This window comes from Micrasema longulum, unplaced genomic scaffold (assembly GCF_059751315.1).
Source record: "Micrasema longulum isolate JH-2025_06_02 unplaced genomic scaffold, ASM5975131v1 h1tg000950l, whole genome shotgun sequence".
In the NCBI taxonomy this organism is placed as follows: Eukaryota; Metazoa; Arthropoda; class Insecta; order Trichoptera; family Brachycentridae; genus Micrasema; species Micrasema longulum.
The window spans coordinates 23,859-46,446 of NW_028278141.1; the positions used below are offsets into that span (position 1 = coordinate 23,859).

At 36.1% G+C, this 22,588-nt stretch overlaps 1 protein-coding gene across 1 annotated transcript; it reads left to right on the top strand.

Annotated features, from left to right (window-relative positions):
* Window positions 1–1,343: 1,343 nt before the first annotated feature.
* On the top strand, window positions 1,344–21,662 carry LOC148277953 (ribosomal protein S6 kinase alpha-5-like; the record flags this gene model as incomplete). Its single annotated transcript, XM_088232128.1, has 13 exons — window positions 1,344–1,516; window positions 1,801–1,882; window positions 2,245–2,407; window positions 3,754–3,893; window positions 6,159–6,278; window positions 6,691–6,792; window positions 8,215–8,373; window positions 9,381–9,514; window positions 10,534–10,630; window positions 14,125–14,227; window positions 16,092–16,201; window positions 17,119–17,226; window positions 19,557–21,662. Coding segments are annotated over 13 exons (2,676 nt in total), but the record flags the coding sequence as incomplete, so codon positions are not given.
* Between the last annotated feature and the right edge of the window lie 926 nt (window positions 21,663–22,588).

Consider the following 22,588-nt stretch of genomic DNA (forward strand, 5'->3'; position numbering starts at 1 on the left):
TAGCGAAAATATTGGTGGAAGCAAAGGATGGACTGCGCAAATCATTGACATAATTACTAATAATGTTTTATGAAGTCATTCGAAGAGAATGCATGTTCTAAAAAAAGATTGTTTTTTTGGCTAAAAAAAGTTTTTTTTTCTAAAAAAAGTGTTTTTTTTTAAAAAAAGTTTCTTTTAAAAAAAAAAAAGTTTGTTTTTTTTTTACTACAAAATTTGGATTTTGAATGTTTACTAACAACATTGGCTTTTTAGGGATTCCAATCAGATTCTTTCTTTACATTCCTTATAATTTATTCTCATTTAGGTATTTCTTTTTACTGGATTTTTGGTCATACTAAAATTAATATTAACTGACATTCAATACATATTTTAAAATCGCATTCATGAATAAAGTGCACCCCTATTGGCGAGAAGAGCCGAGTTAGACATTTGAAAAAAAAATCTGTATTTGAAAATAGATTATTTTATTTTTTGGAATTCAACCATAAACAAGTACCTAGGTACCTACTTAAATTCAATACTTAAATATTTATAATTTTTAGTTTTGGAATGCAATCATAAAACAGGAACCTTAAAGTCCTTAGAGACCTTAGAGTCCTTAAAATATAGCTTGATTAGAATGACAGTTGTCAGTAAAAGTGAGGACATAACTTTGTAGTAAAGTCTAAGGAGTGATTTATATTGACACACGAAAAATCATTTGAATCTGGCATGTTAATTAATTTTTTTAATACAATGCTTAAAACATAAATCAACATTAATGTATAAAATCAGCTTTAAAACAAAAATAAACCTAATTATTAACGACGTTCTTACAAGGTTACATCATTTTGCAAAAATGTTAGAGATGGGACAAATTGATTAATGTAAATTGATCAAATAAAAAAAAATATTCATGTGATGATGTTCATGAAAAAAGTATAAATGTCTTATTTTTTGGTGAAAAATTGTCTTAAACACCCTGTAATAGGCTTGTTTTTGCATTTTTATATCAATTTTCGGAATCAGACTTCCATGTTTGCATGAAAAAACTGATAAAATCGATTTGATCCGTGATCAGTAATTTCCCATCACTGGTGACATTAGTTTAACAGCTGTCATTTAATCAAGCTATATTTTAAGGACTATAGGTACCTACATATCAATTAAAAGTCTTTTTTCAAGCTAATAGCAGGCAAGCCACCGTTTGGGCAGGACAACGTCTGTCGGGTCCGCTAGTAAAGTATAAATATTCATTTATGTATCTACAAGTTCCTCCAAGTATAAGGTCAAATAAAAATGAATTTGAATCGAATGATCCTTGTAATCCTTCACGTCTAACGGTCGCCTATCTTTCTTCCCAGGCGGTGGACTGGTGGTCGGTGGGCGTTCTGACCTATGAGCTGCTGACGGGCGGTTCCCCCTTCACGGTGGACGGGGTGCACAATACGCAGCAGGACATCAGCAGGCGCATCCTCAGAGGAGTGCTGCCAAGTTCCGAGAGCCTGGAGCCGAGGGTGGCCGACTTCATCAACAGGTAAGGCGGAATGGCCTTCGGGATTGGTGGTCAACGAGCCCGAAAACTCGACTAGACAAATACAAAAAAAAAAAAAATTATGACTTTTTAAACAATTATTGTAGTCAGCATTATTCTTATTCTTAGAGGTGGGGGTCAGTGCTATGCAAGCTCCTGATGTCACTGCGACCTGTGGAGATCTATTGTGACGGATCCCCGTAAATAGTTCTCGCCTTCCAAGCCCAGGTCTATAAAGAGCCTAGCTACTAATATGTGTTTTTATTTATGTAATATTTTAATTTCAGGCTATTGGTAAAAGATCCCAGGAAGAGATTAGGAGGTGGTGCTGACGATGCAGAGGAACTGAAGAGGCATCCATTCTTTGAGGTAACCATTTCCATTTCATTATGACACTCGACTTAGACCCATCTTCACGCATTCCATAAAAAATATGAATGGTATTGCTGTAAGATAACTGTCGACTTTTTCTTTTTTTTCTAAAACCCAAAAGCTTTTCTGAATGTTTATCAATCTTCAAAAAGCGTTTGATAGAGTAGACAGAGATACATTATGGGAGGCGGTATCAGAGTATGGAGTGAACGGCAATCTGATACGGGCTATTGCTTTTCTGTTTAAGGACAGCACATCATGTGTTAGGTTAAATAGATCATACACATAGTGGTTTGATATTCCTAAAGGAGTCAAACGGGAATTATAGTATTCTCCAATAACAATGATGGAAATTGCAGGATTTGGACTGGGAGGCACTGGCTCGCAAGGAGATCCCCGCACCATTCAAGCCGCGGATATCCAACGAACTAGACACGAGCAACTTCAGCGAAGAGTTCACCTGCCTCCCTCCCGAGGACTCTCCAGCGGAGGCTCCCGTCAACCACGAAAGACTGTTCAAAGGTAAAATCTATATCCGTCAGCGAAAGCACTTCCTCCACATACTTGAAAACTCTTACTAAAAAACAGTACCGTGACATTCATTGGATTTGACTTTTGCTGTGGTTTTGGCAAATTGTAGGCTTATGCCGGATACTGTCGTTCTTTCTCACGATGACATAGAAAACATGTACAAGGTGTTTTCAGAAAATAACGGGTATTTTTTAATTTCGCGAGTTTAGAAAGTCCGATTGTCAATTATTTTTTTCATTATGTTGGTATACATGCCCCTGAAGTATGCTAAAGTTTTCAGCTGTATTCATTAGTTTACTTTGTCTGTGGCTCGATTTAGTTTGTTAAAAAAAAAGCCTTTATCATTAGCGACTAACAAAGCAATAGTTGTCTATTCCACGCTCATAAGCGCATCTGAGCGCAAGAGAGACAGAGATTATTTTCATAATGCGTATGCCCTGCAATGTCATATCATACGCTTATTCACAGCTACTACATAATGCGTTTGTGTAAGTTTTGCGAAGGCGCCAGCTTAAAATAAATAATCGACCAGTTCAGAAAATTCTATTATATTTTATTGACCATTCAAGATTATTTATTTACTATACGGCACAAGTGCATTTTACAGTATAAAATATACAAAATAATGAGTTAGTTAGATAAACAAAAATTTAAAAACAATATTAAAACATAAATAAATATATATACACGTGTGTATGTCAGCATTCAAAAGATATAAAAAAATATAAAATGAATAAACACCAGATCATTAGCATAAGTAGCTTTTGCAAATAATTAGTTGATCGTTACTATAGAACATCATAAAATATTTATAAATAAAAATGTCGATATGAGAGGTACATTTGTTTCCTAGTCTGTGTATACGCGCTATTGGTGAGTTACAAAGATAGCTGGTTTGAGAAGGGTGACAATAATATGGACTATTTTGTCTAGTTCTACGTGTTGGTATATTAATGTTTATTAAATCCAGGAGTTCGCAACAATCGAATTTAGAATCAATGATTTTATATAAAAATATTAGGTCAGTTATTTTCCTGCAATCCTCCAGAGTAGGTAAATTCAAAAAGTTTAACAAAAACATGTAGTTGATTTGTTCTATAGGAATATGCAGTTTGAAATAAATGAATTTTAAAAATTTTCCTTGGACTCTTTTAATATTATTTGGGAGAATTTTGTAAAAAGGGGACCATATAGTAGAGCTGTACTCTAATTGGCTTCTAACCAAGGATATATACAAGAGTTTCATTATTTCATTATTCTGTTAACTCCCCGTTGTAATCGGGGTCCTGGTTCTATTCGAGTTCAGCTCGATGAATTGATGATTTTTTTGTTTTCAGGATATTCGTACATCGCACCCAGTATCCTGTTCTCGGAGAATTTAATATCCGATGAAATCTTCAGTATGGACGACAAGGAATCCGGAGACACAGCGGACAAGAAACCATCAAACACAAATCTGATTCGGTGTAAGCTTAAGGTCAGTTTGAAAACAATATTTTTTTAAAGTTAAAATTCATAAAAATTCTTCGATAATCAATCATGTCACTCAAACTTTAAGCGGTCGTAATTATTTATTTGTCGGCCTCATGGTGTAATGGTCATCTTACCTTCACGTAACAAAAATGATCAAGATACGCTGCGATTTTTGTACCAATGCAGTGCCCTATGCACCATTCGAAGTGGAAGGGGAACGATGTTTTTTTTTTTTTTTTTTTTTAAATATCTGTGATATCATTACCTCGGTTACCCGTGCCAAGGACACTTAACAAAACACTTTTTTAAAAATATTTTTACATTTGAGAACAAACAAAGAAGACTTAATAAACAGAGATATTTAACAAAATGTTCAGACAGTTTTAAACATTACGTATTTATGTTTATAATTAATTTATGTACATCAATATTATTTATATTACACAATGAAAGAACAAAAACATAACATTAACCATACATTTTTGGAGCAGTTCATTCAATATTGGTTTGGGCGAATGAGACAATCCATTTTACTTCTACCTATTTTTTCATAGCCTTTTTGAATATTTTCTCGTTACTAATTGTCTTAATAGATAGTGGAAGCAGGTTATAGATTTTAATTTATGGTTTTCCTACATGATTTAAATACACCGGGACCTCTTTTTGCTATTTTTTAAACTGTTTAGTAACGCGATACAAATATTGAAATAAAGTTAATTTTAAACATTAATTAAACAATGCGTAATAGTCTTAGAGAAATAATTTTCTCCGTCTTAAAGATAAGCCCTTAAGCTTTATTGCGTAGAACAAAAGCGTTCCAAAGTTTTAGTTTGGTTTTTAGTTTAACAGCAATCGTGTAACGGACGGTTTCGGTTTAAGCTTGCAATTTGCAACCTGAGTTGCATTTCCGTATACTGTAGTTAACTTCGTAGCTGATATTTATAGAATGGTTTTTGTCCGTATGGATGACTATTAGCCGGTGGCGTATTATTACTCTAAGGTATTATTATTATTACGGATAACTTATATAGCGCCATTTTCATAGTTTGTTATCACATGCTACGGATTTATTCAAATGATTTAGAGAACAAGTGGGTTTTAAGTTTTTTTCCAAAACATACTTCACTTTCACAGTTTGGCATTTCTGCTGGGAGAGCTTTCCATGCCATAGTAGTACGTAGTGTTTAAAACTGTCTGAATATTTTGTTAGTTATCTCTGTTTATTAAGTTAGTCTGCTTTGTTTATTCTCAAATGTAAAAACATTTAAAAAAATTATATTGTTAAGTGTCCTAGGCGCGGGTAACCCCAGCGAGGGATCACATTATTTTTATTATAAATTATAGTTTGTAAGAGAAAAATACTAATAAATAAATAAATAGAGCCTGCGACTGCAAATGCGGTTTTACTGAATTTTACTCGCTGGTTGCGTAGAGGTATAATAACTTTTCCTCTCTTTTTAGATGTCGGTCAGCTGCGACCCGCTAGTTGCCACTTGTCAGCCGACAGTATTTGGAACAAATATTCATGCCTACGGGCTACTGATACCTATCGCAGCTCGCAGTAGAATACCAGCGCTTTGCCGAATAGAATACCAGATTATACAGTCTCGCAATTCTTTATATGTGGCGGAATCGCGTCTTGTACGTTCATCTGGAATGCAAAGTTCCCTTAGATATTCCAGAGCGGCCGACAGAGTTTATACTTATAACATATAGAGTTATAAGCCGACAGAGTTTGTTCCCCACCTTGAATGGAATGTGGAAAACATCTTCTTCTTTCTGTGCCAACTGGAACAGCGCCTCAACCATGCGCACTCCTGTCCAGTCGCGGATATTTCTCAGCCAGGACATCTGTCGCCTTCCGACTCCACGCTTTACCTCGATCTTCCCCATCATGATCAGCTGTAGAAGCGCATATTTGCTTCCGCGCATGATATGGCCCAGATATGCGAGTCTTCTCTGTTTTATTGAGGACAGTAGTTCTTTTTCGGCACTGGCTCGTCTCAGCACCTCCGCGTTGGTCACTAAGTCTGTCCACGGAATTCTCAGCATTCTCCGGTGAAGCCACATTTCAAAAGCCTCTAATCGGTTCATGGAGTTCACCTTGAGAGTCCATGTTTCAACCTCGTATAGCAGTATTGACCACATTGATATTCTCGAAGTAGTGAAGTGATATGACTGAACTTACAGATTTAAAAAAATTAGCATCGCTTCTGCGTTTAATACAGACTGTAGGCGCATCATTATATATCTTGTATTTTGTTTACAGGAATCTAAATTCTTTAAGAATTATGATGTGAACCTTCGGGAGAGCATTCTGGGAGACGGATCGTTCTCAGTTTGTAGAAAGTGCATACACAAGGAAACCAAGAAAGCGTATGCGGTCAAGGTAATTATTTATATGTTTTGTCATCTACCGCAAATTTTCTGCACAATATGTACGGATATTTTTTCTCTAGATCGACTCAAAAAGCACTCGCGATCGACCGTTTGAGCACCCCTGATGTAGCAGTTGTGACAGTACTTGACCCATGCATACCGACATAATTCGCACCCAAATTTCGTATGACAATAAATTAATGAAAATTAAAACCTGTTGGTGTATATGCGCCCTTTCATTTTACTATTTAAAAAGCATTAGTTTTAAAATGGTAAAATCATATGATTTCCTTATTTTTTTGTGCATTTTACCCGACTACAGCTTTAAGACTTTTAATTCTCTTAGGCGATTCCGATTCCATTTTGCTTGGATTTCATTTTAGTGTCGGACTTTTACTAAAATTGATATTTTCCTCTTTTAGATCATCTCCAAGAAGGTCAAATGCGAAGAGGAGCTTCGTCTGCTTAATTTCTGTCAAGGGCACCCCAATATTGTAACACTGCATGAAATATATGAAGATCCAGTAAGTTATATTATATTATTAACCATTCTATCATTGATTTTAAAGCTATATTTGATATTGGATATTTTTATACGTTTTTTAGGGAATGCCATTTATGGTTCGAAACTTTTGCAGTTGTCAACAGTATTTTAGTTTAACATATTACAACAGAGATGAAGAACATTTAGTCTACAAAAATTTGGACAAACTCAAAACATTGTTGGTAAATCCACCTGGTCCAAGAAACATTTAAGAGAAGGTAATATAGAAGTCTAGGCATCTACAGGGCTTATGACCTGTCAATGGCTGGTTAAAGTGGCCACTTTACACACTGTGTAACATTCACCATTCTGCCTATATTTGAACATCTATATTCCTTCAATTCTTTCATCTGTTGATGTTTGTGAAGTTAAAGAGCTGAAACCTTTATTTATGCGGGTGACATTCATATAATTGAATTATTTCACCTACATACTAGGCCACCTTTAAGTGGCCACTTAAACCAGCCATTGACAGGTCATAACCCCTGTAGATGCCTGGACTTCTATATTACCTTCTCTTAAATGTTCTTCATCTCTGTTGTAATGTTAATATAAACAGCTCCCCAGGGAGTTGAATCCAGTTCTTGTCTACAAAAATTTGGACAAACTCAAAATATTGTTGAAACATACCAGTCTCGAAGACGTCGCGAAAGATAAATTTCTGTATAGGCAGTACACTTAAAGTATACCTACGATTTTATTTCATTAACCCTTCCTCCCCGGTGCGCAGAGATGTGTAGCCAGTACACATTGCGCCTAATAACTATAATATCTTTATAAATATAATTAATGTTGGGTTTAGATTTTAATATTCCTCCATTACACATTTACGTATCCACTGAAATAATTTGTTATTAAATAATAAGAACTTATTAGGCACAAAAAAATAATTTTATCGGAAATCAGGGATAAATTACAAATTTCATCAAAAGTATACTCACAATCAGTCACATAGTCCAGTACTAGCTACTTAGTAGCTCTCGGGAAGTTGGCGCGGGTGCACGTTTTGCCTGAGTCATTAGCGATACCCAACGGTCTTTTCATTTTTTCAGCAGTTAGATTTGAAATATTATCATTTTTGAATTAAATTATGGTTAATTAAAGCTATTCTCTATAAATATTCCATTTTTCCCTTTTTAAATATCTTATTTTATTAATGTGTAGTGACTACGCAGCACCGTAACGCGCGGGTGTATTTAGGACAGTAAGGGAAAGGTTAAAAGACATGAAAACAATTGTAAAACTGTGACAAACACTCTCCTGAAAAATTGTTGGTTTGTGACTTTTGAGGTTTATAAAACAATGTCTTTATTTTGATTCCACGTTCATCAGATGTCCACAAAAAGCGATCTGCCCAGGTTGAGTGACCGTGAGAGTAAATCTTTTCTGACTTTGTCCCCAGCTCCACACATACATCGTGATGGAACTTCTCAATGGCGGTGAGCTGCTGAACAGGGTTCCCCTGAGCGAACCTCGCGCGGCCAGTGTGGTGAGGCAGATGCTCTCGGCCGTCGCCTACCTGCACTCCCACCGGGTGGTTCATAGGGACCTTAAACCAGAGGTGAGTTCATCGGTGATAAGCGTTTTCTACTAAATGGCTGCTCACAGATCCTAAAAAAAAATCCAGTGGAGATACGTCCGCCTCGTTCATTCGCCCACCATGCTTGAGGCTCCGGGTTCGATTAGTTATTTTTATTTATTTATTAACGGACATTGCCCATGTATATAATTTATAGGGTTTGAATATTACAATAAAATAAAAGTTCAAAACATTTAAAACACAAAATAGTTTAAAAGATTTATTTACTGTATTATCTATATTTACTATATTATTTTATTAGGGATATATTATTATAATTTCTTTGTAATATGTGTGTATGAATAAATAAATAAATATAAGACTCGGAGCTAACCCATGGCAATCCATCTTCATCCCACATTTTATTAAGCGGGAGAATCTATCACAAAGAATTTGTTGCGTGATGAATTGACTAATCTACTCATTCTGGACATTGGGGCACAAAAACAAAAGTTTTACTTAAAAGATTTGATAAATAGTAGATCAATAAATCATAAACAACGTCATATTTCTGCGTACTGTCCCGTCTGATGAGACGAACGTCCGTTTGTGAGTAAAAGCATGAAAAGTCATTAAGCCACGAATTTATTTGATTAATTCGTTTGTTTTTTGTATAGATTCTATAATTTTTTTTTTTTTTTTTTACATTTTTTTTTTGCACCACAACAGGCCAAGAGGCCTATTACAGTGGTGAATTACATCAAAGAGCACCCAGGATTGAGAAAAATCACATTTCAATTTTTGTGTTCTCACCTTCCGTGCGTGAGTCAAGCGTCTTGACCACGGAGGCCGCCATAATGGCACCGTGAACAATATTCTGTATTTACTATATCAGTTTTATATCACCCGTCGATGGTAGGAGTGCTCTCCCGAAACTGTAGTAGTGTTCTTGTAAAATAATAAAAAAATTATAGAACTAATAACAAAATTTTATTTTCATAATAATTTATAATGATTCAATTAATAATATGATTTTATTTTTGTTCTAGAATCTAATATTCGTCAACAAGGATCCTGACGCTGCAGTGAAGATAGTAGACTTTGGTTTCGCCAGGCTGATACCGTACGATAATATTGGAAGCGGTTCTGCGGAGGATCGCAGAATGCACACCCCTTGTTTTAGGTAAATTGTTTAAAGTAATTATTTTATGTAAATTGTTTGAAGTAATTGTTAAGGCGTAAGACTGATCATCTTACCTTCATGTAACAAAAGATGATAAAGATACGCTGCGGTTGGTGTACCAATGTAGCACCCTATGCAATATTAGGTGCGGAACGGAGAATGATGATTATGATGATGATATAAATAAAGTTCTTACCTTCGTAGATAGAATCCATCACTAAAAATGTTTTCAAAATTATGACGGAAACTGCAAGATGTTATCCTTGGCGTCACAGAATTGCAACTGATTTATGCTTGAATACACATTTACCTGAAGCCTATAGTTTAAACCTCGATTACTCGTGACGATGGAATATTACAACATATGCATTATCCGTATTCGCTTTTCAAAAATTCCTTTTCTGTTGTAACAAATTTATATTATTAACATATTACAACAGAGATGAAGAACATTCAAGAGAAGGTAATACAGAAGTCTAGGCATCTTCAGGGCTTATGACCTGCCATTGGCTGGTTTAAGTGGCCAATTTTGGCGGCCTCCGTGGTGTAGTGGTCAAGACGCTTGACTCACGCACGGAAGGTTCCGGGTTCGATTCCCGGTGAGAACACAAAAATTAAAAATGTGATTTTTCTCAAGCCTGGGTACTCTGTGATGTAATTCACCACTGTAATTAGGCCTCCTGGCCTGTTGTGGTGCAAAAAAAAAAAAAAAAAAAAAAAAATGAAAAAAAAAGAAAAAAAAAAAAGTGGCCACTTTACTAATATGTTAATGTTAACAGCTCCCCAGGGAGTTGAATCCAGTCCTTGTCTACAAAAATTTGTACAAACTCAAAATATTGTTGATAAATTTATAACAGTTGGATTTTTTTACTAATGAGGGGTTTATTACAACATGACGTCACCAGCTTCCGGGAACATTCAAATGACTTTTTTCTTCCTAGCTTCTTCTGCAGCAAACACAGTGGATCAGTGCGATTGTGTATGCGTAAATTTTGATTTAATTGCATTGTTTGTTTTAGTCTTCCGTACGCTGCCCCCGAAGTATTGGACAAAGTGAGGGGAGGGAAAAACGGATACGGGGAAAGCTGTGATTTGTGGAGCTTAGGAGTTGTCCTTGTAAGTGTATACTATTTTCATTATTATTATTTAATTCGGGACAGGCAGCCATCAGCCGATATGCCCCAATCTTGCATTTCTGGTAAGCCTATTTCACTTCCTCGTATGAATGTAGCCATGCAGAAAGCAGCCGGCCATATAAAAATGAAACTGAGATAATAGCACTTTTGTGAAATGAGTGAATTATCAAATCTAAACAACAGTTGGAATGTTTTCGACTTTAACAAATGATAAACAATGAATACATAATGATGTAATAACTTATATTTACATATAAGTTATAATTTAAAAAATACTTGGTACATGTGTGTAACGTACGCGTTACCACGATGAAAGTTTCGCCGGTTCGTCACCCGCGTCTGCCGCAGTCAAGCTTCCCGGCGTAAGTGGGAAGCCGCCCTCCCAGACAGAGCCAAAGACAAAGTCGGAAGGTAGGAGCACAGCTGCGCCGACCGCAAGTCAACCTCAATAGCCCTGAAAAGGACTTTCCACCCGGTCCAAGTGGTGCAGAGAGGCGAAGGCAGTCAGCAGGCAGAGCGGAGCGAAGAGCGAAGTGCAGGAAGGCGAACAGGACGGAGAACGGAATAAAACACGTGTGAACTGTTCAGAGTTAGGAACTCAACTGATTTAATATTTCCATTTGACCGCCTTATAAAGCGGTGCGCGTCGGGCTCCGTGAGTCGGCCATCCCACCCGCGCCGGCTGCCCCGGAGTGGTGGGGGTAATCTTTCCCCGCCACTCGCTACATGCCGCCGGCCGCAGGTGGCGTAAATACGGGCGCTCAATGCCCGTACGGGCCATTTCGTCGGCAGCCGCGACGCGCGCAACATGACATTTACATAATATATTTTTATACATTTTATTCATTTTAACCTAGCTATTTTTCCCCGGTAATACTGAGGCCAGGCTCGAAAGTGACCATTTTATCTTTATTGAGAGCCCAGCCATCAGTTCTATACATTTACCGGGGATCCTTTCTAATTATTGTATTATTTTAATTTATTCGATTTTTACGCGTCCGGAACACATGTGTGTGCGTGGATGGCTCGGAGTGTACATTTGGTATTTTCATTTATTTTAATTTATTACCTTCATACCTAGTTCATAATGGAGTTCTGGTACCAACCCTAATGTATGGAAGCGAAGCATGGAGTTGGAAAAAAAGGGACGAAAGTAGACTGAATGCTGTTGAAATGCGATCCCTCAGGCGAATGTGCGGAAAAACAATGTATGATAGGTGCCCTAATGTCGAAATTAGAGCAGAATGCAAGGCTGAGTTAAGCATTATCGACAAAATTAAGAAAGGTCTTTTGCGATGGTTCGGTCATGTGGAGCGAACGAATGATGAAAGAACGGCTAAAAAGATTTATGATGCGAATGTGTCTGGTTGTAGAAGTCGAGGAAGGCCGAGAAAGACATGGCATGATCAAGTACAACAAATTCTTGAAAGTGGTCATGTGAAAAGTCGGAATAATCGACGTGCGTGCATGAGAAGATGTATGAATGTGAAGGAAGCAAAGGAAGTGTGCCAGGACAGAGTGGTGTGGCGTTCTATCCTCTCTGCCTATCCCTCTGGGGAAATGGCGTGATGGTTAGTTAGTTAGTTAGTTATTACCTCCATGGAAAACGCAAATGTCAACAATTATTCTTTTCTCACTTGAAATTCTTATTTATTTTTAATTTTTTTGTCACATTTAATGTTTATATCTTTTGCATAATTAATGAAAACTTAATTGGTCTTTTTATGTTAAAAGTGGTTGTTTTTAATACTTATTATGTATGACTGTATGTTTTCTGAATAAAATAAAATAAAAATAAATAATCACACATTTAACCACCCAAAAATATACAATACACAAATATTTAGTATTGTTATTTTTCAACTTATTTTTAAATGTACCTACACTTAAGATAATATTTAGTTTTATATAAATTATCCTTACACTGTATAATATTCACCAGTCTGAAGATGCCCATTAGAGGGTGAAAGCGCTAATTGCTCGAAATAAATAAGTGGAAGCGTACCAAGTATTTTTTAAATTACTAACTTATATGTAAATATAAGTTATTACATCATTATAATGGAATTCCATCAAGAATTGTCAATAAATAACTTCAATGGAAAAATGAATACATTAGTTTTTTTTATATATTATAAACAAGAATCTAATTATGTATTTGACCAGTTTTATAAGATTTTTCTAGAGATCTGGGTGTTTTCTGCAGATTGAGAAATGCTTTTTTGTGATCGACACCATTTTCAGAAGGTGATTAATACAGTTTTTTGTATGAAAGCGGTCTGGCCGTTTTTAGCAGAACATAGAATTGACCTTCTTGCACCCGATAACATCATTATCTCATTTTTTCAAAATTGTAGACTGGCTGCATAACTACATTCATATGAGGCGCCGAGAGCCAGAGGAATTTGGCAACATTTAAACTGTTTTTGGCAAAACGGCTTCCAAACATTTTTGACTTCTGTTTTTTTTTTTTAATAGAAAATGATTAAGACTGTGGTCTTAATCATTTTCATTTTCATTCTTTCAAATGTGGTAATCCATCTAATCTTGACATTCGTTTGAAAATGGCTTAACAAGGCGAAACAATTGTCACGAAATTTTAGTTTTTATATTTGTAAAAATAAAACAAAGTGTTCAGTAGACTCAAATCAGTGTTTGATCTCTTATTTTGTAAGTTTAAATATGGAGTTCTACAAAATAAACACCAAATCAATCAATATTTTAATTTTAATTGATTTTATTTTTAATTTGTCAACTCTAATAGATCATCGAAGTTGTAGGTGGAAGGCAGCTTCAGCAGTATTTTATTTATTTATTTTTATTTATTCATATTTTTTGCTTACAAACTATAGTTAATAACAAAAATAATGTGACCTCACTGGGATTTCCCGTGCCGAGGACACTTAACAATATACTAATTGTTTTAATAGATAGTGGAAGTATGTTATAGATTTTAATTGAATAATACTCAAAATCCCTTTGTCCGAAAGTGGTTTTAGTTTGTATTTGTTTAAGTTGTTAATGTGTTGAGGATCTAGTTTATTTGTTTATTTGTTTAAATTTAATGTTGCGCACACAGTGCTATGTTAATATAAATCTAGACAATATTACTAACAAAAAAATAAACCTAACACAGCACCAATTACGTACACAACACAATATATGAAACAACTATCTAACAGTACAACAAGATGTAAGAAGAATTTGTGCTTTGTGTGAATTTACTAGTGATTGTGTTTTTATTGTTGTGAGTATGAAATGTAGTGCGTGGAGTGAGGTGTATGGAGTGATGTGTATAAGATGTGGTGTTTATGTAGTGTGTATTCTGGTAGTACCTAGTTTAGTATTAATTGTTTCTGTTTATTTTCAAAGAGGCTAAATGATACTAATATTACAGTAACTTTAAACTTTGAAGTAGGGCACACATAAGCAAATGATTATATGATTATATTATGATTGTTTTTTCACTTTCAGTACTCGATGCTATCTGGCACGGTCCCGTTCGAGCCCTCCAGCATAGACGAGCCGATCACAGAACTGATAGACAGAATTAGAGAAGGCCAAATCAGCTTTGATGGTAAGCGTCCCATTATAAATATCCATTGTCCAGTTCGTTTGAAAGAATCTCCAAATAACACGTTAAAAGATAACTTTCCTATGCAATTTTACAAAAAAAGACAAAAAGAATGCCAGACATTTGAAGCGCGGGTGACATCTCCGCACCGAGCGATTTCTGGCATTATTTGAAGATGTGTCTTTCTACATGTCAGAAAAACACAAAACTTTTATACCAAATCAATGAGGAAGTTCAGTGTGGTGTCACAGGTGGAAGAACAACTTAACAACCTAACTAAAATCTTGATCCATAATTTATTATACTTATGGAGATATTAAAGTTTAGGGCATTGGAAGCGAAGGTAGCAAACTCCCAATATAGCAAGTTTTGGTGTTTTCGAGAAAAATAACAAACACTGCTACACTAATGCCAAAGAGAGTCTTCATGTTAGAAATATTATGAAACTTTAAGATTCTAATAAATTAGCTTCAATAGAAACACAAATTCAAAAAACTTTCTTAATATTTGTATGGCACGGCCATTTTGAAAATTTCAATATCAAGCCTGTCATTGGTCAAATAAAATGGCTGATGGATATTGCTATGTTTGCTCAACACTATTTATATATAAATAAAGATGATAAACTACAGAATGACATCATAACCAAAAAATATATATTTTTGGAGGTTGCTATCTTTGCTTCCAATGCCCCTAGTTATTACATGCAATGTGTACTAGCTACACGTCCCCGGGAAGGGAAAGTTAAAAGGTATTTTACTATCAAATTTGAATTTTTCATATTATTTCGCCACCCAGTAAAACATTAATATAGAATATATCATTGGTTGATAGGTAAAACTCATTAGGTACAGAATTATGGTAAAATGACTTTATTTATTTGACAATTGTAGTCTGTTTTACTTTACGGGTTGTTTAACCCATTACGTAATGCAATTGGCAGTTCGCTTGCTGAATACAGCTTCTGTGGATAATATAAATGTATTTTTTGGAAATGGAAATCCAATAGAATCACAGTTTTTGCGGGAATTCAAAATTACAAATTTAAAAATATTTTTTACGCTACTAAATAATTATCAAAAAATTTTTTTTTTACTGGACAGTGTTTCATAGACCTTAATTACTTTAAAAATGTAAAAAAACAAACTGATATTTCCCTCTTGTCAAATAAATAAATAAATTGCAACAATATTTAATTTCAAAAGACATAAGTACAGTTCATGAAAAAGTTCCGTGTCTTTTTAAAAAAAATATAAATGTATTAATAAGGAAAACATTAGCTCACATCACCCAAGATCTGTTCCTCAAAATTTATTAAACAAATGTTTGTCCACTCCTGGAGTATGCCTACCAAATCTGGAGTCCCTATTTTAAAAAAGACAGAGTTGTTGGAGAAAGTCCAGAGAAGAGCAACTAAAATGGTAGTTTCTCTAAGAAATAAATCCTACGAGGACCGCTTAAGGGAGCTCGGGTTAAGTTCACTGGAAGAGCGGAGGCAGCGTGGTGACTCGATCTTAACTGAGCAATATAATGTACCCAAGTTGAAATCAATGTTCACTATGAACCGAAACCGCCATCTCAGAGGTCATTCATTGAAACTAAACACTGCCTCCTTCTCATCCAACCCCGGGAAGAACTTCCCGACAAACCAGTTGTGGAGAAATGGAATGGCCTTCCGGAGAGAGTGATCGGTGCTAGTTCAGTGAATGTTAACTAGATGCACACAGCAATGTATAATGTTTAATAACCATGTACTTGTACACTTGATATACACGCATCAGCTTAATAGCTGCTGGTGTATTATTATTAATAATTATAATAATAATCAAAATGATATGGTCCTAATATTGTACGGTCTTGTTTTCAGGTCCCAGCTGGTATCGCATTTCATCTCCTGCCAAGCAGCTCGTGCGCAGATTGCTCTGCGTTGACCCGAAGAGAAGGATCACCAAGGAAGAGATATTGGCTCACCCCTGGGTAGGGGCAATATTATACTTATTTAGTTACACTTCTGTGTGTGAATTAGAACCAGAATTTTTTGATAGCGTTTTGCATTTGATGTCTGAAAATAATATACAGTAAAACCCCCTGTTTTACGTTTTTCAAGGGAGCAACAAAAAATGTGTAAAACTGAGGAAAACTTTTTAAAGTTTAGTGAGACACTTTAGTGAGGTGTAGCTAACGCGCTACCGGCGTCGTGTTGTGGTTCCGATGCAGTCACTAAAGCACACGTCCCGATCCACCCGTTGTAAGGCAGGGGAGGCTAGGCGATCTTGTTGACTCGTCAAGGCCGGAGATGCCCTCAGAAGGGCCTCTCGCTTCAGGTTAAAGTTGCCGGTTCGCCGTGGTCAGCAATCCGTAGAGAGAGAAGTCCAAAATCCAAGTCCAGGGTGAAGCGAAGGTGCGAAGCGAAGTAAAGTAGAGTCAAGTAGAAAGCCGGGTCGGGGAGTAGCGAGTAGAGATGAGTAAAAGCCAAACGTCAGAGAAGAAGTGATCGTTTATTTTCAAAGGTGCATGTTATATACCGTTTGCGCTGCGTGCCCCACTATTCATCCGCCGAGCGGGCCTAGTCGCTGCATGCCGCACAGAGAGAGAGAGAGCGACAGAGAAGGCCGCCCGCCGCGAAAAAATGTGATTCACTGCGACCCTACTGACAGTTTGAACCCCTAAAAACAAACTTAATACCTATTCTAAATGCCCCAGTATGGAAAAGGCCACCCCCGAAAGCGACAAACACTAGTCTTTATTGGAGGGGTAGCTCATTTTCTAACAAATACCGAGATCCCTAATTCTAAATACGTAATCTAGCGCGGTGGCGATCCCTGCAAGGGCCGCTTTCCGTATTGACGTCCGTAACACTCGATGTCGTGGTAATGATATGTTTGTCTTTGTAGATTAATTTGGGATGCGCACCCAAAATGGAGTCTCCTTTGGCTGGAACTTCTAGTTCAGGAAGACGAAGCAGCGGAAGGAACGGGCCTAAGGCTCCCATCATACTGCAGGTAATTTAACACAAATTTTTGTCACACGAATGTAAAGGGGTCAGTTTTACATCCCGGGAATATTATATAACAGAAAAGTGTTGTTGGCCTCGTGGTGTTTATTTATTTATGTATTATTAAGTTAGTTCATAACATCTTATGAACCAATATAAACTTTTGATAACATTACAATATTTTTATCAAAGTTTCTCAATAACATATTTTTTCAAATTAATTTGAAATATTTCGATCTTTTCTATTTTTTATTTATTTATTTTATTTTCTTTTATTTAGGAAACATACAGTACAGTTACAAAGTTTAATATTTTACACAATTAGACTTAATTCTAGTGGACCAGTGAAGTTTACATATTATAAAGCAATTATATGTAAGGTTAATTATGAAAGTATAAAAAAGAGAAGGAAAAAGAAAAACATAAATGAAAGTTGTTTAAAAATTAAAATTTAAGTGAAAAAAGATATTTTAAAGTTTGTAGTTTGTAGTGAGTATTTACAAATGGAAATAATATTAAAAATGAAGAAAATTTGTTATTAAAAATTAAGAATGTTATTTTTTCAATTTCTATACTTCTTCATGGACCAGGTAATTATCATAATATTGTTGATAAATTACCTGGTCCATGAAGAAGTATAGAAATTGAAAAAATAACATTTTCAGGCGTTGCCTAGTATGTAGGTGTAACAATTCAATTAAATGAATCTCACCTGCACAAATAAAGGTTTCAGCTCTTTAGCTTCACAAACATCAACAGATGAAAGAATTGAAGGAATATAGATGTTCAAATATAGGCAGAATGGTGAATGTTACACAGTGTGTAAAGTGGCCACTTAAACCAGCCATCGACAGGTCATAAGCCCTGTAGATGCCTAGACTTCTATATTACCTTTTCTTAAATGTTCTTCATCTCTGTTGTAATATGTTAAGTGTTTCAATTTGCGAAAAAGTGGCAATTATTTGTAAAATAGAATGTGGCGCGAAATATGCTGAAGTGTGTAAAAAGTTTTCTCTATCCATATTACATTGTCGACATTGTGAACAAATACGAATGTTTATCTGAACTTGAAATTTAGAAAGTGGTATGTTTGTAAGCATTTATTATAATTTTCAATAGTGGCAATTTGCAAAGGCAATTGGATTTATAAAACCTTTCTCTGGTATAACGAGTAATGCTTACAATGAGCAAATTCAGTCGGTCCCGTCTTCCTCGTAATAACCAAGTTCCACCGCATATATAAATAAAGATAAAATACTACGTATTTACTTATTTCAACGGTTTAAGCTAGGGTTTCCTAGGACAGCGGTGCCCGTATTTTAACGGCCGTAGTGAACGGTGATGCAGTGGACAGCCGTCGTAACGGTGACTAGAGTGTGGTTTCCTAGGAAAACGGTGTTATCAGCACCATTTAACACCGTTTCCCTAGGAAACCACTCTCTAGTCGACGTTACGACGGCTGTCCACTGCATCACCGTTCACTACGGCCGTTAAAATACGGGCACCGCTCTCCTAGGAAACCCTAGCTTTACGCCCTTGACAAAGTATAAAATAATATTGAAAAACAATTATAATGAAACAAAACACCTGGACACAGCATAGAAAATATAGATACATGAAATAAAATCACCAGAAAATATAGATACATGAAATAAAATCAGCAGAAAATAAGGAAATAATAAAGAAAAATTACATAAGAAATTATAACATAGGTATGCAGCAAATAACAATAAATAAAAGGTTTAAATATAAAAAGTATTGAAGTAACAGAGGCGATGTATCATATCATAAACAGTAAAACAAGTATAACACTTAGTACATTTTTATAATTTAGAAAAGAAGTGATTAAAAAGTATTGATTTTAATTGGTAAAGATAAATTAAATGAAAAAAAAAACATGTCCAGCAAAGTTAATTTCACAATGGAACTAAAATTAAAAACTTCTCTTTATTTTTTCCTGATAACGATCTGGATATTTGGCAATCCGGATGACTGGATTTCGGATAAACAGAGTTCTACTGTTTTTTTAGCATTAAAAGTAGTCTACAACACTTATCAGCTCTCCGGTTATCCCTATGTAAAAAAATCACGTCCATTGGTCGCTCCGTTACGATGTGAAAGAAACTAAAAACAATAAATTTAAAAAAAAACACTTAAATTTGTTGCAACAGAGAGGGGAAACGTTTCTGGGAAGGGAAAATGGGAGTCTAGGCATTTACAGGGCTTATGACCAGCCAGTCTGCAAGCATTTGGACTTACTTAAAACATTGTTAAAAAAAAACACTTTTGCATTTATAATATTAGTATGGATTTTAACCATTTGTCTTTTCTTTTTAGGAGGTTGTCAACGCCAAGTTGGCGCAACGGAGGCGACAGAAATCTCACAACGACGCTTCCGCAGCAGTCGTGCCCGCTCCTTTGCTGCTTCCCGAGGCCCCCTTCGAGGCGGCCGTACCGCCCCATGCGGCTGACCACTCTGTCTGCGACGAGGACATGGAGGTCATGTCATACACGCTGGGAGTCACCAAGAAAGAACCCATCTTTAATAGTGACACTCCAGACATTTCCAAAGATATAGCAAATGACGTAGTGGAGATTAACCGAGGAATCGAAGACGTGAATTTCGTCGGAGATGTTACAAATACATACACTAGAAGAAAGCGTCCTCTCGATGATTACATGATCGTTGAAATAGTAGAGCCCACCCAGGAACAAAACGTCTCACCCCCCAAAAAGAAGCGCAAACTAGACATCATTATCAAGGTCGAACCACCCTCCCAGCGGTCGACGCGGAGCACCACAAACGCAAAAAAGCACACGCCAAATAGGTCCGGACGACTCCGGAAGGAATCACTAGAAATCCAGCACTTAGCCAAAGAAAAGAAAGCGTCCAAAGAGCGCAAGAAGAAGCGAAAGCGGGACGAAAAGAAAAAACAAATGGAGGATGCCGTTGTCGCTGAACGGTGTTTACGCAGCGCCAAGAAAAAAGCAAAGAGCAAAATCAGCAAAGCCAAGTCAAAATCAAAACCTAGAATTAATATTACGAATGAAATTAAATGTACAGAAACTCCCAAATCGAGAAATAGATTTATCGTCGCTTCTACCGGCAGGGTCACTCGTAGCTTCGTTAAAAATATGGAGTCGATCAACTTGGAATTCAATAAGACTTCGCCGGCCGACGACGTCAAGCTGATAGCCGATCTGACGGAAAGTTTCACGCCGACATGCATGAGTCACCTGAAGAAGCAGCGCACGCTGGAAAAGGAGATAAAGAATCTCTTGGATTTCATGGGCTTCCCGAAAGAGAAACGCTCTACGTCCCCGAAAAAGGTCAACCTCTCCAAGGCGGTGAAGGTTCGAGAGCTGACGAAGAGGAACAAATCCAAGAGACAGAGAAAGTCTGATAAATCGAAGGCCAAAGCGCCGAAGAAAGCCAAGGAATTGAAGATTTCTGTGCCTATCAAAGTGCTGACGAGGAATCGTAGCAAATCGCGTTCTAGCAAAAGGAAAACGTACCACTAATACTGCCTAATAGTTATATAATAATTACATTACGTTAATCGGGTGATCTTATTCGATTTGGTTATACATATAATTTATTCATTTGTTGATACAATATTTAAAAATATGTTATTATGTTTTAGTGTCGTTGCCGATCGCTCTTCGATCGATATAAACCACGATCCTATGTTCTGATATTGATAGTTTGCGGGTGTGATTCCGCTCTCCACCAGATACCATCGGGTCAACTCGGGTGCTTGGGAAAATTCATTTCAAACTTTGATTCGCGTAGTTTTCAAGTCGCTCACGAAAAACTCTACGTCGATATAATTTTAGTGCCGATGCTTCTGTGTGATCATCATCATCGTCATCGTCGCCCTTTCCACACCCGGCGGTGCATAGGACACTGATGCAGCTTTGTTCGTAGCGGAGATGAGTCCGCCATCATGCTTGAAGTCCTAGGTTCAATTCCCAGGATGTGATTTGAACTGCAATATTAAAGAAAGATTTATTGCTTTACCTTCCACGTGGATATGCCGCAATTCGAGTAGCGATGTAGTGCCCTATGCATCACCGGGAAGCAACGATGATGACATTCAGAATGCAAAATGTTTTTTATATTCGCAGGAGTTAAGTAAATTACTGTTTTACAAGGGATATTTTGTTCATATATTTATAAGATACATCTCAAAACTGTCCTAAATGCTGATGTGCACCATTTTGGCATTAGTCAGACAATATATCATCGCTGTTCAGGAAAAAGTCACATTTTGAAAAACCACAATTTGAAGGTTTGGAAAAATCGAATTTTCATGTTTTGAGGTTCTATGTATAACATTCATAAAGGAGTAAAACAGGGCCGTGTGATGTCACCATGGCTGTTCAACGTGTATATCGATAACTGCATGAAAGAACTGAAAGGCTTAAGAATGGGAGCAAAAATGAGTGTTTTAACTGTCAATGAGGAATTCCAGCCCAACCCGGAATTAAATTTTTTAAATGTTTTTGTGTACACGTGAATATTTAAAAATTTTGGAGTAGGATGAAATATCTCAAAAACGCACGCAAAAAAAAAAATGTTAAAAATAGTATTCATTTTAAAATCGTAAATAATGACGTCACTCCTTATATCTACGTGCAGTAATTCCAGTTTCCGCTTTAAAGCCCCCGCACCTTGTAAGGAACGTTTTGACCATAGAAAAAAATAGTATAATTTGTATAATTTGACATTTCAACCAGAGATTATGTCAACTTTCTAGGTTTTTCTAAAAACAACCATAACATAGAAATGAGCAAATTACGATCAACTAAATGAAGTTATCAAAGCAATATTCCATAGATTCTTGTCAGGTCAGTGAAAGTAAGAACGCCAACTGTTTCATGACGTCACTACTGAAAAGTGACACACTGATTACAGTCATTTGGCGCGGTATTTGATAAACGTAACTTTAAAAAATCATATCTTTGTAAATAACGCACAAAAAAAAATATATATATATATTTTTGCTTAGTTAAATAGTACGCTAATAGAAAATAAATAAATTAGAAAACAGTGGAATTCCTCATAGTCTTTTGTATGCTGATGCCGCGCTTCTGCTAACAACAAAGAGGAACTGCAATTCTTGGTAACAAGGTCTAAGATATATGCGAGGGAAGCGATGTGCTGATGAATGTCGATAAATCCAATGTGATGGTTTTTAAAAGAAGTGAAAGTATGACTAAATGTGAAATCACTGTGAATGGAGTTATACTAAAACAAGTAGAGGAATTTGTGTATCTGGAGTATGTTCACTAGGGATGGAATGACTGAGAAAGATATTGAAAGGAGGGTGAGTGCCGGGAACAGAGTGAACGGTGCACTTAAATCA